Source organism: Brassica rapa, chromosome A04 (assembly GCF_000309985.2).
Source record: "Brassica rapa cultivar Chiifu-401-42 chromosome A04, CAAS_Brap_v3.01, whole genome shotgun sequence".
In the NCBI taxonomy this organism is placed as follows: domain Eukaryota; kingdom Viridiplantae; phylum Streptophyta; class Magnoliopsida; order Brassicales; family Brassicaceae; genus Brassica; species Brassica rapa.
The window spans coordinates 16,397,308-16,417,690 of record NC_024798.2 but is presented as its reverse complement, the minus strand read 5'-3'; the positions used below and the strand labels follow the sequence as shown (position 1 = coordinate 16,417,690).

The 20,383-nt window shown below is 29.5% G+C and overlaps 1 protein-coding gene across 1 annotated transcript; it reads left to right on the top strand.

The window, feature by feature from the left end:
- Window positions 1-7,036, top strand: LOC103865077 (probable 2-oxoacid dependent dioxygenase). The gene is made up of 3 exons (XM_009142858.3): window positions 1-4,061; window positions 4,158-4,479; window positions 4,558-7,036. Exons 1-3 carry the CDS (start codon window positions 3,559-3,561, stop codon window positions 4,807-4,809), a joined length of 1,077 nt encoding a protein of 358 aa, XP_009141106.2. The 5' UTR covers window positions 1-3,558; the 3' UTR covers window positions 4,810-7,036.
- The last annotated feature ends 13,347 nt before the right edge of the window (window positions 7,037-20,383 follow it).

The window sequence follows — 20,383 nt, the reverse complement described above, 5'->3', positions numbered from 1 at the left end:
AAAAAAATTGAGAGAAATAAAGTATAAAGTGCAAATAGGGTAGATTTTGTGTGTAGGGAGTAAAAATTCTCAATATTTTATTACAATTAATTTAAGTAATTATTTTTGTTTACCATTTTAAAATTAAACTAGGATAAAAGTGGCACATGGATGTGTGAAGTTTTATAAAGTTCTAAAAATATAGGAGTTTAGAACTCATTTGACACTTCTCTTACTTCTTTACATTTTTAATTATTTATAATTTTAAAAACTTGTCTTAAAAACCTTTATTGGAGGTTTTTATAGACCATCAGAATTGGTTAAAATGTTTTTTGTACATTAAATAATAAAAGAATATGAAAAAAAGAAAGAAAAATAGTAGAGAGGCACACGGATCGTCTCTTCGTGAAGAAACTGCTAGAATTGTAGCAAACTATGTGCCATTTCTCAGTTTAGTATTATACTATTAGTTACTGTTTTTTGCTTATAGTTAGTTTTGTGTGAGAGATTTTAGTGGGTCTTTGCTGGGCGCCCTTAGAGCATCATTTGTAGTCGATTTTTCAAAATTAATGAGATGATTGGTTGGACTATACATATAGATTGTAGATGTGTAATTTATGATGTAGTTTTTATGGTTGTAGCTTTATTTTTTCTGATGTAGATAAATATTACAATTTCTAAAACACTGTAATAGTTGTTTTAAGAAATAAAAATTAAAAGATAGAAAAAGGATGTAGACGTTATAGCAAGACATTAACTTTAAAAATAATGTTACATCATAACTGGTTATGATTAGTATTTTAAAAGTAAATAAAGCTAAAATCCTAAGTTAAAACCCAACCAATCATTATCTAAGCCTCTCATATTATTATATTAATAATTTGACTTATTAATTAATTTTAAAGTGTAAAATAAAGTTAGATAAATTAAAAGAAGACACATTGATACTATAGTTTCTTAAGAATTGTGTAGTCTTTTCCTGCACAGATTCTTTACCTTTTGATGTTTCTCTCTCCTACTCTTTAGTTGTTTGTTAATTTTTATAGCAACATACTCTTCAAAAAAACACTGATGCGAGTGCTTTTAGAATCTGATATTAAAAGGAAAATTTGGACTCATGTACATAATAGAAAAAAAAATTAACGCAATGCACACAACAATGAAGAGGGTACGATATGCTATATAATATCATGTAAAGTGCCAAAATTACCCTTACCTGCTGCGAGTGGAAATGAAAGACGTGTCTTAACTCATCTTTACCCTAGAAACTGAAGTTTTTTGCTGTTGCTTCTCCCTAAGAACACGATTTGGAGGGATCAAGTGTGCATCGAAGATGGAGAAGCACAAAACTTTTACTCTGTGACAACGTGTGCGTCATACCGACAGAAGTGGACTACGAAAAGTTAGGTTAATTTCACGGTAGCGCGAGTTTCTAACAAAAAACATCGAATCAAGGTACGCCCAGTTTGATTGATCTCGAAGCCATCCCGCCATGTATTAAACAAACTTAGGAACCTCTGTTAATTTTTCAGATCTGGTTGGAAGGGGTTCCCATCGGGCAACGAAAAAGGTAAAGTGACATGATTTTTTTTCTTTTCCAAACTCAGTTATGATTTTCCTATTTGGGTCCTTGGAGCTCTCCATGTCTATGTCTGTGTTGTCTTCGTCTGTTGTCCAACATGAGTTTCTGGGTTTGGGTGTGGGAGAAAGTGATGTATGAAGTAATATGACTAGAATATTCTAGAGATTATAATAGTTTAGTTACAAGGTTAAGATGAAATAGTTCAATCTACAAATATAGACCGCCCTATACAAATCCGCATGTATCCCTATGATTAACGTTAATTCTTCGCTTACAACATATGTAAACTGTTCGTATTATATTTTACACCATATGGTTGTGTCTTGTTTTGAAAGTATGTTGTATAGTAAATAGTCTTACTATATTCCATATGTGTTAATGGTATATTATATATTATATCACTCACCTGTCCTGCTTCAGTGTTTTTGTATAATATAGTGGTAAACAAATGTCTAGCGTTTTTACTTGTATATGCCTTTGTACTGACTTGAAATATTTTCTTTCCATGTCTATGATGGAGGAGTTAGGATTGCCAGAGTGTTTGTATACAGTGGAAGCGTTCTCAACCTTCAACTTTGCACAACTTGCACCGTTGGCATCTCAACCGCAATGGCTTCGAGAAATGTTGTAACCGTATTCTTTATGTTGTATTTTCTACTATGTCGCTTGACATTAACTGGTCTACTAAACTTTGTATGCCTCCCATATTTTTTTGCTTCACTTGCTTACACATTATTTTCTTTGTTCATCTTCACTTTAACCAACATTTACAAGTATGGAATCTTTATTTCATTGAGTCTTAAATTTTCCTTTCTTGCCCACTTTCTTTTACTCGCATTAGTAGGTAACGATTTAGATGGCGCTTTGGCATTAATATTTATTGTGTCTTTCTCAAAGACAACAAGTTCATCTCCTAAAACGCTTATATCCTTCATGCAGTCAAATTAAGCGACCATCACAACATATCACCACATTACTATATTAAAAACGATTATAGAATAAACTAATTAAGAGATTGACGATACATCTATATAGATGCACACATGGGCAGAGTTCATTGCCGCGTTTTATTAACACAAAACACACTCTAAAAAACAAAACGGTCTCATTTGTATGTAAATTGTCCTATCCACCAAAGCTACAGTTATATTCTTCATTTTAACTCTTCTTATGAATATCTAGCAAATTCACCCATGTTAAAATCTCATTGCTAAATATAAAAATGACATAAAATATATTACATATTTAAAGTCTGTTAATATCATAAAAATATTACAGTTATTATGTCTATTTGATTATTGTTCTGAAAATAAGTGTTAAAAATGAAAAAAACATAAAAATAAGTTAATAAGTTAATTGTTTTTATCTTTTAAGTTAACTAGTTTTGAATAGTTACATAACTGAAAATTATCATGTATGATTTTATCAAAAATCGAAATATTTATAAATTTAATAATATTTTATAGTTAATTATAAGTAAATACATATATACAGCACTGTACCACACTAACAAGTAATAGTGTGTGAAAGTTGCGTTATTCGGATGAAATAAACAGACAAAAATATTTTGTGACTGCATTACTTTGTAAAAAACATTCTTGAGATTGCATTTTTACTTGTTACTGCTGACATTTATAGTTTTAAAATCACATCAATTCCAAATATGCACCGCACTATGGTTGCTGACATTTATAACTTCAAAACGATATCAATTCCAAATATGCACCGCACTATGGTTTCCGTTCATAACCTAAAAGATACACATCTCGATGACATGATAATAATTTTAATAATATGATATAAAATTGATAATATTTTATGACATTAATAAATAATAATACTGACGGTATCTCAATATATCTCCTTCTCTTTGCCCTCTATTTCATGCCTTCACCAGTTTTCCCTCCTTATATATAGAGACAGAGCTACGTGACTCAAACACAATAGTTTCTCTGTTTCATTAAACACTCAAAAAAAAAAAAGTTGAAAAGTGTACAATGGTGGGAACATTCAACCGTGCGGGTGACGTAAGAGCATTCGACGAGATGAAAATCGGCGTGAAGGGTCTCGTCGACGCTGGAATAAAAAAAATCCCACTCATATTCCATAACCCGCAAGCCACGGTAACTAATCCTAAACCTCCTTCTACGTTGACTATCCCAACAATAGATATGGGAGGTGGCGTGTTCGAGTCCACGGTCGCAAGAAAGGAAGTGACTGAGAAGGTTAAAGACGCCATGGAGAAGTTTGGTTTTTTCCAAGCGATTAACCATGGGATTCCTCTCGAGGTCATGGAGAAGATAAAAGAAGGGATCCGTGCGTTTCACGCGCAAGATCCAGAAGCGAGGAAAAGGTTCTATAGCCGTGAAAAAACCAAAGCCATTAAGTATAACTCTAACTCTGATCTCTATGACTCTCCTGCTGCGAGCTGGAGAGATACCTTAAGTTGTTTTATGTTCCCTGATGTTCCCAAAACCGATGACTTACCAGATATTTGTAGGTACGAACACGGCTTCTCTTAATTTTAATTAATACTAACTTCATTAGTTTTTGTTTGATGGGTTTTGAGAGTTTATTTTATGTTTGAGTGTTTTAGGGAGATCATGTTGGACTACTCAAAGAGAGTGATGATGTTTGGGGAGTTAATATTTGAGCTCATATCAGAATCCTTAGGGCTGAAGCCTAACCACCTCAAAAAAATGGATTGTGCAAAAGGTTTGTTGATGCTCTGTCATTGTTACCCGCCGTGTCCTGAGCCAGACCGAACGCTCGGCGCCACTCAGCATACAGACAGATCTTTCATCACTATACTTCTTCAAGACCATATTGGAGGACTTCAAGTTCTCCATGATGGATACTGGATCGATGTTCCTCCTAATCCTAATGCTCTTATCCTTAACGTTGGTGATCTACTACAGGCAAGTTGTTGTTTACACTTATAATCAAATGGTCTATATGGAAGAAAATATGGTCATCATTTTTCTTTTTTTTTGCAGCTTATAACGAACGACAAGTTTGTGAGTGTGGAGCATAGAGTTTTGGCAAATGGAGGTGAAGAGCCGCGCACTTCGATTGCATCTTTCTTTGTGCATCCTCCTTCAACAAGTCCGAGAGTATATGGACCCATCAAAGAGCTTTTGTCAGAAGAAAACCCTCCCAAGTACAGGGAAACAACTTCAGAAGCCTCCAACCACTATGTGGCTAGAAAACGTGATGGGAACAATTCGTTGAGCCATTTAAGGATTTGAACAAAACGGGTGAACCTGATCAGAATCTCTGTTGTTGTTTCCAATAATATTTTAGTACACACATGCACAATATGGTTTCTGAAATTACTATGGTTTTTTTTACGTTTGAGAAAAATAATAAACTAGATGTTGTAGTTCCAATAAAATGTTTATCACGTTTGATCTAATAAAGATATTACCGTCTATTATTTAAGAATACTCTGAATTAAAGGAATTGAAGAAAATGGAATGTCAACAAATGGAATGACAGAAGTTATAAAATGGAATGAGAGAAGTTACAAAATGTCCATTATTGCAATGCTACCAGAAGACAAAGTAAACCATTATAGCAAGTGTCTGTTAAGTTGATGACAAAAAAAACCATTATAGCAAGTTCTAAACAATCTAAACACAAAAAAAAACAGTATTTTCATAATACGGTTAAGGTCATTGTTCAAAACTGATTATATATATTAGCAAACAATATAGATGGTGCAAATAAATCAGAAATGCCTCTAAGACGAGGTGGAACAAAATTGAATACATATATCAAAATAGATTTACTAATTCTCTTGAAAGTTATAAATTTAATGGTTTTAAACCCAAAATAAACTTTAGATAACCAAGATAAATTATTATCCAAATCATAACAAAGACTCAATTATTTTTATTCATTTTGCTTATCATGTTATAGTATTTTTAGATAACAAAGAAAAAGATCACACATTTGGTCTTGCTTTGATTTCATTCAGAAAAGAAGAAAATTTAGGAACTGAAAATTAAACAATTAATATGAATTATAGTTTTATAACAGATGTCAATATATAATATATCGAATATATACTTACAAAATTATAATTGAAATTATAAAAATTTAGGAAACAAAACCAAAATAATATGCATGTACACTGTAGGCATAGAGTTCTAGCCAGTATAAATCTCTCTTTCTAAAATGTAGAAGCACTATATCTAAGTATTACAAGTATACATATCTCTCTTTTTGAAAAATGTAGGAACATTATATTTAATTATTACAAATTATTTCAAAAAAAAATAATACAAAATGTTACAAAGTACTCGGATAAATTTTTTTAATATATTCTTATCCATATATTTGAATTTTATTTTATTTTAAATGTTGATCTTAATAAAAATATCACACATGAATAAATGTGAGTTTGTTAACCAATCCGGGTTTTTAGGAGTCGATGTTATATTATGAATGATATATTATTAATCTATATTATTAGTAATAAATGAATGATTACTGATTTTTAGTGAGGGTCCATTTTTAAAAAAATCACACATGAATCAAAATTGTGACTTCTGTTTTAATATATAAGATATATTGTTGATTATGAATCTTATATATCATCAACGTTAGACCATGAGTTTTTTATGTAACAGCCTAGCTAAATAATCAGAACAGAATAAGCTCAAATTAGTTTGATAATTTCATGTTATAGTTTGTTTTACGTTAGGTTTAGAGTTCAATAATAACTGCAGGGACTGCAATTTTATGAAGAAAGGTTAATAGCTATGCTATGCTGGTAGGGGGCTGATTAATTGTCCAAGAACGTCGGAGCACTCGATCCCTCACGCAAAGAATCTAAACACTAACTGATAAATCAAAATAATTGTTTTATTTAATTTTGCTAGAAAAGGGGAATTAAATATATTGTTAGGATTAGGTTATGCAAATAAAAAATAATGTAAATAATATTCTAGGAGAAGGTTCATTTTAAAATATCACATATGAAAAAAGTCATGACTTCTATTTTAATATATAAGATATTAACAACTCTACTATTTAACTACAGTACTGCACTAAATAAGTTAGATAATATCAAAATTTAATTAAAGTAATTTTTTTTTGCAACTTTAATTAAAGTAATTTTTAACGTAACTGTATTCCATTCCACATCATTCACGATGATTTTTTTATTCTGAATACCATACTACATTCCATTTGTTTCCACTTATTCCACAAGATTTAATGGAATGAATTCTTGTGGAATATGCCATATATATGTCAACAAGAATTATATATTGTTTCCACTTATGGTAAGCCATATATATGCGTGGACCTACATCAGTCGCGCAAACGAAGCGGTTGTGACAACCGTCGGAAAAGAGAAGAAAATGACGATTAACCTAACGAAAGAGGAGAAGGAAAAAAAAATTGAGGCACACGGTAGTTGTGTTCAACAACTCTCTAAGGAACGTTTTTATAAATTGTTATTCTTTTTGTGAATAAACTGAATATGCTTTCTTGTTTCTCTTTAACGTCACATACAAAGTATATATACATCATCGTATGATCTAATAACCGTCATACCTAACAGGCCTAATATACATCATATAGTTAGCCCAATACTCATAGCTCTAGCCCAATACTCTCCCTCAAGTTGGAGCATAGAGATTGAGAATGCTCAACTTGGACACTAAATATTCGAACTGTTGACGACCAAGGGCCTTGGTAAGCAAATCGGCCAGTTGATCGTGTGTGCTTACATGAGAAGTAGAGATAGTACCCTTCAAAACTGCATCTCGAACAGCATGACAATCCGATTCCACGTGTTTAGTTCGTTCATGAAAAACTGGATTTGCTGCAATATAAATAGCTGCCTGACTGTCACAGAATAAACGTACAGGCCCTTGTTGCGGGAAACCGATCTCCGTTAGTAACTCGAGGAACCAGAGAATCTCGTCCAAAGCATTTCTCATGGAATGATATTCTGCTTCAGCCGAAGACCGAGCAACCGTATCTTGTTTCTTTGTTTTCCAAGAAACCGGAGAGCCGCTGAGAAGCATGAAATAAGCACTTAAAGAACGCCTTGACACCGGACAGGAGTTCCAATCTGAATCACAGTAAGCTCTGATACCATGTTAGATTCGGGTTTTATAATGAGCTTCCAACTTAAAACCAATTGGTAATTAGTGGATTGGCCCTAACCCTTTATATATTACTTAATGTCCCATTGATTTTCCAATGTGGGATACATATCCCTTAATACCCCTCCTCGAGATGATGGCTCTTATCGGCCAGAAATCTCGGAAACTTTTTAAGACAGTTATACTCGGTCGAGCGAGTCAATTACGACCTATATACCCGGTAGGGTTAATATTAATTAGGGGTTTAACTTATTAGAATCTGGGCTCTGATACCATGTTAATAAACTGAATATGCTTTCTTGTTTCTCTTTAACGTCACATACAAAGTATATATACATCATCGTATGACCTAATAATCGTCATACCTAACAGGCCTAATATACATATATAGTTAGCCCAATACTCATAGCTCTAGCCCAATACTTTTGAAAAGGAAATATAATTCCACAACCAAATCAAAGACCTAATAGGTTATGAAATTGTATGATATTATTGATTGAACAGAGCTCTAAATATATACAAAGTATAATAATTACAAGAAAAAAAGTTAGTATATACAACATTGTGGGGAGAAAACGAACGTTAGGAAGACACGGAAGTGAAGAGAGGGTTTTATAGCAGAGACATCACCAAGAATGTTAAGTCTACACTAATTTGGATCTGTATATATAGCTCTCAAGCTGCGAACTGGAGAGATACTTTAACCACGGTTGTCGCTCCTGATGTTTCTAAAGCTTAGGAGTTAGGACTCACCAAAGATTTGTGGGTACGTAATAGGATCAAAGTCTGAAACGTTCTTACTGGCGAAAAAACATTTCCATATGCGCTCTTTTTGTCTATTTCTCATCATTTTTAATTAAACTGAAAAAATATATTAAAAAACCAAGAAACCAAAACAAACCTAACTAATTACAATTTTACCAACAGGAGTTATCCAATCCAACTGGAAAACAACTTATGCGTAGGTCCACGCATATATATGGCTTACAATTGGAAACTAGGCGTTTCTGCATTATGCGCGGAAATACAAGTTTTTAAATTTAAATTATATTTATTAATTTATTAATTTTATTATTTCAAAATATTTAATTTTAAATTTTAAATTTTAATTTAATTATATGTAAAATTAAGATAAAATAAAGACTTTTGTAATTTAAATTTAATAGTAGATATGTATATATGTAAAATTATAATATTGGAAAGATTTTTATCTATTTCTTTTAGTTAAAATATAAGAGATCAAATTCTACAAAATTAAGAGAATTTTTTGTTTAAGAGAATTTTTTGTAAGTTATATATAAATTAATAATGATGAAGTGTAGTGGTGGTTAATATTTCAGAGAGATCATGTTGGAGTACACAAAATGATAATCTTTGAAATTTATCACAAGTTCTTGGCTTAGAACCTAGCCACCTCAAAGAACTCGACACCGCAAAGCTTATCATTGCTCTCTTACTTCCCGCCTTGTCCTAAGCATGACCTAACATTTGGCATCAGTTCACACACATATATATCTTTTATCACTAGTCAATTCTTCAAGACTACATTGGATGTCTTCAAGTTCTCCATGATGGATGCTGGATCGATGTTCCTCCTAATCGAAAGATCTTACCGTTAACCTCGGAGATCTCTTACAGGCAAATATATTCTTGATTGTTTTTCTAAACATAACTTCTGAAAAATCCCAATATATGCTTGGATGATAGTTTTTTTGCAGCTTATAAGCAACTATAAGTTTGCTAGTGTGGAGCATCGGATTTCGGCGAACAGAGGCGAAGAACCGCACATTTCGATCACATCTCTCCTTAATTTGCGGACTTAAGGATCTGAATAGTAAAAGATGGACCATAATATAGAGGTTCACTAAGATTTATTGTGTAGAATAAATTCCCAAGATACATGTGGAATACTATGTCTACTAGGATAAGACCCGCGCCTTGCGCGGGATTAAGTTATTATTTTTATTATATTTTGGAGAATGAAACAATAGTTTGGCTTCATTTGGATTACGGGTGTTCAACCCGGATATCGGGTTGGTTTCGGTTCGGTTCGGTTTTTTTCGGTATTTGGTTAGTAAAATATAACTACTATTCTAAATCCATATTTGTTTTGACTTTAGTCTTTCACATACTTTTGAAAGATTTCAACTGGACGACTAAATTGATCAGTCAATCTTGTTGCTTTAAATCATTAGTGTTTATATATATATATATATATATATTATTTAGTTTGAATATTTATTAAATAAAAATTCATATGCGTTATATTTTATGATCATTTGTAACTTATTATAACAAAAAAATAATCTATTGATCACAAAATTTTCAGAGTGGGAATATTCAAATTTCTAATAATATATAGACGTTTTGAAAAATTCAAATATAACATATAAGAAAAAATATAAATGTTTTTATTATATATTTAATGTGTTTTTTTAATATCTTTCAATAATATAAAAAAAAAAAAAAGAACTAAGATACCAAAATTGTTATCAAATATTTATTATTCATAATAATTAATTTTCATATATACGTTAATCATATTAGGTAATTTCGTAGCTTCTAATTAAGGAAAGTGCAAAAACAATTTTGGTAGATTATTTATCAATTCGATAGTTAGTTTAATAAAAAATATAATGTAAGTCAAGATGGACCAACCTATTTTTCTAAGAATAGTATATTTTATATAGTCATTTATTAAATGAGAATTTATAATCATACAGTTCTATGATCATTCATATCATTTTATAACTGAATATTTAAATCATCGATAACAAAATTTTCAATGTGAAATCTTTAATAAGTTTCTAATTTATAAATGTTTTTGAAAATTCATTGAAAGTTTTAATATTAAAATATTTATGTAATCTTATGGTATATAGTATAATCTATATATATATATAAATATATATGTTTTATTATTAAATGATATTTTTTACTCATATGGTTTTAAAATCATGTGTATCTTCTTATAATAAAAATGTTAAACCATTGATCATTAATTTTTAACATAATAATTTTAATAGTTTTAGTCATTTATTGTCGTTTTTAAAAATTCAAAATATAACATATACGAAAAAATCTAAATTTTTTTTTATAGCTAATTTGATTGTTTAATTTATTTTAATAATATAAAATTAAACAAAAAATGATGGAGGAGATATACATTGTTATCAAATCTTTATTATTAAACTCATTAATTGTCATATATATATTAGTCATTTATGGTAATTCCGTAGGTTTTATTTAAGGAAAGAAAATATCATATCATATCATTATATCATATAGTTTGACCAACTTATGTATCTAACAACATATAAAAATCGAATGTGGACCTACTTATTTTTCAATTGAATGTAATTGACTACCTAATTGAGTGCCACCTATGCATTGGGGCCTCTTTTAATTAATACAAAATTGAGGTTACATCTTTTCAAATGTTCCTCAATTAATATATAAGGGATTTTTCACATTTGGTCATATATTAATGTTATCGTGTATCAAATAATCTTAGACTTAAAATGATCAGTATCTTCGGTTGAGATATATGACTAGGCATGGACGTTTTCCCAGAACTAAAACAACTAAACTTGTATCTAAATAATCTTAAAACAGTTCATGTATTTCTATATTCAAATACTCCGAACTAAACTATAATCTCACCAAAACTCAACGGAAAAACAAAAAGGCAATCAAATACATGAAATACTCCTTACATACCTAAAGTATTAGTTTTATTTGTTTTTACAACAATTAATATCTAAAAGACAATTTCGTAGCATTGTTTACAAAATTTAATCATTTTTATAGGTTTCTGTTGAATTTTGTTTTTTTTTCTACCATGAATTGTGCATTTTAATTTTACCATGTTTTATTAAATATGTCATGTTTTTAATAAAATAAAAAATAGAATATGTCACCCAAAAATACATGTAGAAACATATAACAAAATTTAATATAATGATGATATAAAATAAATCTTCAACCCTTGTATATTCAACGACTAACATATATACCTTTTTGGTGTATAATTAGAATACCACAAATTGAGACGCATCTGGCTGTGCTCAGATACTGGTGAGTATACTACAAAAACAGGTTACTACGCAGCTTTAAAGAGCAGAAAATTGCTACCGGATGATATCCAAATCGACAATGCCTTCGAGTGGAAGAAAGAAGTATGGAATATTGCAACAGCCCCAAAGATAAAACTGTTTCTCTGGAAAACTTTTAAGGGAGCAATCTCAGTAGGCACTAACCTGGCGGCTCGCAACATACCAGTTGACCCTCGGTGTAAAAGGTGTGGAGAACCCGAATCTAGCTATCATCTTCTCTTTCAATGCTCTTATGCCCAACAGGTCTGGAGTTTAGCTCCTTATATGAGAAGCGTTGAGGCAAGTGGATTGTTAGATTTGGAACAAGAGTGGCGTCATACCTGCACTATAATCACCTTACCGCCGGTGGGAATCCCTTCACCCCAACTCACCCCTTGGATCTTCTGGCACCTATGGATAGCAAGAAACAACTTGGTCTTTAACAACAAACCTGCAACCCCACAGGAAACACTAACCAAAGCAATGGTTGCAGCCCGTGAATGGGCCACCAATCAAGTTAAGGAGTCAACAACAAAGCGAAGCTTACCAAGACCTGAAGAAAATGCTGAACGGATCGCACTACTCCAAACGGATGCGGCTTGGAACTCAGACACACTAAATGCAGGGCTAGGATGGGTGATTAAGATGGAGGGCAGGACGTCAACAGCAGCCTCCTTTTCCACTTTTGTTGGATCCTCGCTAGTTGCAGAAGGCATGACGGTTCGTGCAGCTCTCCAACGATGCAAAGATGCAGGGATATCAAGGCTGAGATGTGAATCAGACTCCGCCAAACTTATCAAAGCGCTGACATCGATGTCGATGTACATGGAGATATATGGTGTGGTTGCTGATATCAGGAACTTAGCTCTGTCTTTTGATGTTATTTCTTTTCACTGGATTCCTAGGGAGAAGAATAGAGAGGCTGATTTGGTAGCCAAACAGATGTTATCTGATTCTCAAGCTTTGGCCTTAAACTCTGTTACCTAACTTTTTATGAGTAATGAATGTTGGTGTTCCAAAAAAAAAAATTATCATAAATAATTATTAGTTTTATTTTAGATGATACTGTTAAAAATAAAATTTCTTTTTGACATGATTTTCCAGGAACTCTCAAAGAAACAAACAACGAAGCATAAAGTGAGAATTGGAGCGGCGCTTGAAACCAAGCAGGTCGAGCCCCCTGGGATTCATCACCGTTGAAAACGGGAAAAAATGTTTATGCCTCGTGCCTATTCTTTACCCAACTTTGTACTAGTATGTTTTCTATATTGAACTAAATAAAAATTTAAAAATACTACATAAACTGTATTGACATGTCTTTTTATTCTCAAACTTTATATTAGTTTATATGAACTCTCATAATCATGTATATATATATATATATATATATATATATATATTAACCGTCAAAGATATTAGTCATCTGTTAATTTATTAAAATGACGTTATTTTGGATAAATTATGTAAAATTAAAAGTTTAAAAATACTAAATGAACTCTTAAAATTGTGCATATATATTAACTTTTAAAAATAAAAGTCATCCGTTAATTTATCAAAACAACGTCAATTTGGATAATCCTGTAAAGTTAAAAATTAATTTATGAGAGGTTCGAACTCTCGCACTGTGAACAAGTAAGAGCATATTAATTGATAGACCAAAATAATTCTCTTGTATTATTTTTTTAAACATTAACTTATTTATAAGTTTTAGCTTAATCAAATAAATCTTATCAAATTTTTATTGTTTTAGTTTTATCAAATAAATCTATAATTATTTACTTTTTAAAATTTAACTTTAAAATTCATTATTATATAAGTTTCAATTATTTATTATTAATTCAAATATTTATTTTATACTTGTCTACCAGTGTGAGAGTTCGAATCTCTCTAAAAGTAATTTTTCATTTTATAGAATTTATCTAAAATGACGTGTTTTGAAATTTAATGGATGACTAACAATTTTGGAGGATCATATATATATGCACGATTTTGAGAGTTCATGTAAAAATTTTAAATTTTAAATTTTACAGAATTTATTCAAAATGATGTCATGTTTATAAATTAACGGATGACAAACATCTTTGATGGTCAATATAAATAAGTACGATTTTGAGAGCTCGTATAGTATTTTTAAATTTTTGTTTAGTTTAGTATAAAATATGCACCATTACAAAGTTTGGAAATGAAAAGACTATGACATGTAAAGTTCATGTAGTATTTTTGGATTATTGTTTAGTTCATGCAATACTCATTACTACTACAAACTTCGGGAAAAAATAGACACGATAAGTAAAGTTCAGGTTGAAATATGCGCTTTTCGTTGGAGATGAGAGTAGATTCGAAGCAGAAACTAAAAGAACTGGACCAAAAGAATCGGCAAAGATGAAGAGAGCGAAAAGCGGGGACGAACAGCGACGCGTCGGCATACAACACCTCATGTTTTGTGTCATAGATAAACTCAAAGTTAGGATGAACTAACCTAATTAATGAATGATATACATTGTAATTATTCTAATAATTTTAACTTATTTTAAAAAAAAAGAAGATGCTCCCGTGAAGACATCTTCGTTCTCATCTTACTCTGGCCGTGATGGCGTGTGCGCCGGTTATGGCTCTGGTGGTCTTTGTTTCTTTGCCTCCTGCCAGCTCTCCTCTCCTTCGGTGATATGCTTGACGCCCTGGTGACCGAAGACGAAGGAGTCACTCAGATCTCGATTTGAGGCTTCTCTCTTTCGATTTGGGTTGTCTTGAAAAGAAGGCCGGTGGCTTGATCACCTTATAGGGTTGTTTGGAATGCCTCGCTAGTATCGAATTTGTTTTCTGGTGCGCGGTTGCAGGATTACACCGGCTTTGATGTGGGTTGTTACTTCTTCCATCGAATTTAGTGAGGCAGCTTCAGGCAGGTCTCCGGTGATTGTATGCTTTTGTCTTCTTATCCTTATCCTAGCATTTTCTTTGTCAAAAGTTCCCTAAGTTCTGGCAGGTCTTGGTGTAGCTTAGCTTGGCGTATTAATGGTTTGTGATTCAGAAATCTTTGATCTTTTGGAGCTTGTGTGGTCTCGAGGTTGTGGTGGTTTATTAGTGGTTTATTGGTGGTTGTGGTCTTTAGCCTTATATCTTGTCATCTTTGTGACAAATCGCTTATGGTGCTCTCTTCCGGTAAGGTCTAGTTGCTCGGCTTTCGCTTTCGGTGTTGAATCTCTCGGTACTAAGCTTCGGTAGGGGGAAGTTATGTTGTCTTTTGGTAAGAGACTGTGAAGTTATTGTTGGGATTGTACAGCCCATGTCCAACTCTGTATTATCCGATTAGTACGATATTGTCCACTTTGGGCCTAATTAGCAAGCCCGCATGGTTTTACTTTTGGTTTCCATCCCAAAAGGCCTCGTACTATTAGAGTTGGACATCTCTTTATATATTAGATATTCCTTGTCTAATTCTCCAATGTGAGACTTAGTTTGTCATCTCACATTCTCCCCCTCAAACTAAGGATCACATTCATCTCGTGTCCCACAACTGACTTACAAGATATTTTGACTTGATCTCTGCCACACACACCTCACATTCCTAACTCATAGGATACCATTCATCTCTCGAAGGGTATATTGGTCTTTTTGCAGATTTTTCGTCAACCGCTCTGATACCAATTGTTGGGATTGTACAGCCCATGTCCAACTCTGTATTATCCGATTAGTACGATATTGTCCACTTTGGGCCTAATTAGCAAGCCCGCATGGTTTTACTTTTGGTTTCCATCCCAAAAGGCCTCGTACTATTAGAGTTGGACATCTCTTTATATATTAGATATTCCTTGTCTAATTCTCCAATGTGAGACTTAGTTTGTCATCTCACAGTTATAGTTCAATTGCGATCGGTCTTTGAGTAATTGATTGTCAACGGTCTACTTCGTCGACTTCTCGAGGTGTTAGATACGTCTTCTCGTGGCTTCCTGTAGTTGAAGCTTGTTCTTGAGTGGTGTTGGCTTGTGGTTCCTGGTTTGGAACAGGTTTTAGAGATCTTATCTCATCTCAAATAAATTGAATCGTCATTGCTTTCTCGTTCATTTTGGCTTCTGTCATCGTTCAGCTTCGTATCAATGGTGATTATGAGTGTGCTCCAAAGAAGATTTCAGTGATCATATTTTCGTCTTGCTTATGTGAAATCATTTTTTTTTTTGTTTTTGTCTATTTAAATTTGGTTTCGAAAGGTTATGTTTATGGTTTACCTTGTCGGTTTATGGCTCTAGAAAAATCATGTTTCGAACGGTTAAAAGTTTATTAATCTAACAGATGACAAAAAAAAAACAAAATGATTCTAAAAATTATTATACTTCTATCATATCAACTTGATTAATATATTAAAATGCTTCTTGCTAAATATATAATTAGTTTTGTCCAAAGCCCTTTTATAGTAAGGAGCCAGCCCCGATAAGAAGTCACATGCTTTTTTATCTCCGACCAGATCTCATTTTGTTAGCATTACCTATTTAAACAATTTATGCATCATGGTTAACAAAATATAAATCAGTGAAATTTTATAATTGAAAATATATTATGTTTATATAATATTATTTAAATATGTTTATATATGTTGTTTTTACATTAGTTTTAGAATTGTTGATTATGATATATAACAAAAATATTACATGTTGACAAAAAATCTAAAATATTATATATATATATATATATATATATATATATATATATATAATGTTATTATAAAAATATTTTCATTTTACACAATAGATTTTCAATTAAAAATTTAGGTTTGGTTTCAATTTTTATTTTTCCCAAGTTAAATGTAATTAAAGTTGGAAATATTTATAGGAACATTCATGAATATTGCTGACATTTATAACTTTTAAATCACATCAATTCCAAAGATGCAGCTCTATCGTTTCCATTCAAAATATAAAAATGATTTTATTAATATGATATATTATTGATAATGATAAAATAATTCTAAATAGGCCTAAAAGATACGATCTCGATGATATGATAATAATTTTTTAATAGTATGATATAATATTGATGATCTCTTTTTGAATAATACTGACGATATCTCAATATATCTCCTTGATTCTCTGTCGTCCACGTTCAATCCTTATTAAAATAATTAGGTGTTCTGTCTGCACATGCGAACATAGTATTTTTATAAATATTTATCTGTTTATAAATATTAAATCAAAATCAACATAATAAATTATTAATTATATTTTTAAAAAGATAAATCAAACATTAAACTTTATAATAAAAATATTATTTCAGATAAAAACACAACATACTTAAAAATTATCTTATGTTTTAAAAATATATTTTATTTTTGAGAATTTTATAATATTTACTTATAGTCAATTATTAAATATAACATATAAATAAAATATTATTATTCATTAATTTTTATCAAAATATATATATGCTTATTTTTGTATTAAATTTTAAAAACATTCACATATATTTTAGAAAATATATTTATTTGTTTGATTAGTATTTAATTATAAATTATTTTATATCTAACTATAAATTTTATAATAAAATATTATTTTCAGATAATAACAGAATATATCTAAGAATTATCTTATGTTTCAAAACATGTTTTTATTTTTGAAAATTTTATTATATTTATTTATAGTCAATTATCTAATATAATATATAAATATAATAGTATTAATGGAAATTCGTTTTTAATTATTTATATTTTAGATAACTCTTATTATTATTAATTTTAATCACTTATTTAATCAGATATATTTAAAATTCCTTTTTATTTTTGATTTATTTTTGACTATTTATATAATTTATTAATTAAGGGTATAAACGATTTATTATTAATTTTAATCATTTTTTTAATCATATAGATTTGAAATTCATTTTTATATTTTTAATAATTTATATAATTATTCATTAAAAATATAAACGATATTAACCACTCTAACTTTTAACGTGAGAGCTCCATTGCAAAATTTACTTTTATTAAATTTATTTATAGTCAATTATCTAATATAATATATAAATATAATAGTATTTATAGAAATTCGTTTTTAATTATTTATATTTTAGATAATTTTTATTATTATTAATTTTAATCATTTATTTAGTCAGATATATTTTAGATTCGCTTTTATTTTTTATTTATTTTTGACTATTTATATAATTTATTCTTTAAGATTATAAACGATTTATTATTAATTTTAATTACTTTTTTAATCAGATAGATTTGAAATTCGTTTTTATATTTTAACTAATTTATATAACTATTCATTAAAAGTATAAACGATATCAACCGCTCTAACTTTTAACGTGAGAGCTCAATTGCAAAAATTTACTTATTATATTTATTTATAGTCAATTATCTAATATAATATATAAATATAATAGTATTAATGAAAATTCGTTTTTAATTATTTATATTAGATAATTTTTATTATTATTAATTTTAATCACTTATTTAATTAGATTTATTTTAAATTCGTTTTTATTTTTGATTCATTTTTGACTATTTATATAATTTATTCATTAAGGATATAAACGATTTATTATTAATTTTAGTTATTTTTTTAATCAGATAGATTTGTAATTCGTTTTTATATTTTGACTAATTTCTATAATTATTCATTAAAGATATAAACGATATTAACCGCTTTAACTTTTAACGTGAGAGTTTTGTTGCAAAAATTTATTTTTATTATATTTATTTATAGTCGATTATCTAATATAATATATAAATATAATAGTATTAATGAAAATATGTTTTTAATTATTTATATTTTAGATAATTTTTATTATTATTAATTTTAATCACTTATTTAATCAGATATATTTTAAATTCGTTTTTATTTTTGATTTATTTTTGACTATTTATATAATTTATTCACTAAGAGTATAAACGATTTATTATTAATTTTATTTATTTTTTAATCAGATAGATTTGAAATTCGTTTTTATATTTTAACTAATTTATATAATTATTTATTAAAGATATAAACGATATTAACCGCTTTAACTTTTAACGTGAGAGTTTGTTTTTAATTATTTATATTTTAAATAATTTTTATTATTATTAATTTTAATCACTTATTTAATCAGATATATTTTAAATTCGTTTTTGTTTTTTATTTATTTTTGATTATTTATATAATTTATTCATTATGTGTATAAACGATTTATTATTAATTTTAATTACTTTTTTAACCAGATAGATTTAAAATTCGTTTTTATATTTTAACTAATTTATATAATTATTCATTAAGGATATAAACAATATTAACCGCTCTAACTTTTAACGTGAGAACTCCATTGCAAAAATTTACTTCTCAAATAATAGTATAGATGTCAGCCTTTTTTTAATCCAATTAGTGGCTTCCGGTTAACTACTACGAAATGATGTCAGCAAATTACTATACTTGGAATATCAGAACATTTTTCAAGTTTCCAGTAGAAGAAGTTAAGTAAGGTTAATACACTAATAAATGAAAGAAAATATAAACATGTTGTAAATAAAAGGTGAGGTTGAAGATTTGTGTTTATTTCTTTTATACGTATATTCTGATCGATGGGAAAAAGGAAAAATGAGATGTTGACTTTAATATATATGTATTACGTGAGAGGAAGCTGAGGTGATCATAATATTTCTCTTGATTATTTATTCTTATACAAATGAACATGAGTGATCATTTATATAGGGAGAGAGGTCGGTGAAACCAACCGACGTAATAGGAAAATACAAAACAATAGAACTGACACGTGCAGTGATGATAATGCAAAACTATCAGGAGGATGAGACAAGTATTTGATGAATAATCATCTTCTTTAACAAAACACGATTTGATAAACAAAGATACAAATTTCATCCAGAAGAATTTACCTAGCTCTCCAAAGAAGAATAGCTATATGCTTGTGCCACCCAAATATAATAAAATAAAAGATAAATTGCTGAATTTGATGCAAAACAACGACAATACTTCGGAAAATCATGTTCGAGTAATTAGATAGTCGATTGTGCATTGTTATTAATTTGACTTAAGAAAAAAATTATCCTATTACAGCTTTGAGTGATAACAACGTTTGGAACTTAATACAATTGGTTAATACATTTTCAAGCTATACGTATATCCATTCTTTTAGCATAATATTTTTCTTGGGTAAGTATGCTTTATTTATAAGATATACAAATCGTCCTAGCGTTTACTCCAAATCTCACTTTTCTGAAGTTTAAATGACTGTTTTCTTAAGAGAAAAAGATCAAAATAGCACTAAATCAAATTTTTGTTCCCAAACTAGCATTCAAAGCCAAAAGTTACAAAAATAACATTCAAAGGATGAGGTTTAGTGTTTAGAATTTAGGGTTTAGGGTTTAGAGTTTAAGTTTTAGGGTTTAGAGTTGAGAAGTGAGGTTTTGGAGATAAGATTTTAAATTTTGAAAAATAAAAAATTTTAAACTTTTCAAAAGATAAAATGCTATTTTGGTCATTTTAGTTTTTGAGTGCTATTTTTGTGATATAAACTTAGAAATGTGCTATTTTGGAGATTTGCCATTTTCTTAATCTGAAAAAATATTCAAGACTCTTACTATTTTGAGAATTGAGAAATTTAATATTGATAGTAATATC

What these genes read in the sequence shown, in the direction of transcription:
- LOC103865077 (XM_009142858.3), top strand. Translation starts at nt 3,559, where the DNA reads ATGGTGGGAACATTCAACCGTGCGGGTGACGTAAGAGCATTCGACGAG. An exon ending in GACTTACCAGATATTTGTAG is followed by an intron (nt 4,062 to 4,157) that starts GTACGAACACGG and finishes TGAGTGTTTTAG; the next exon opens with GGAGATCATGTTGGACTACT. An exon ending in ACGTTGGTGATCTACTACAG is followed by an intron (nt 4,480 to 4,557) that starts GCAAGTTGTTGT and finishes TTTTTTTTGCAG; the next exon opens with CTTATAACGAACGACAAGTT.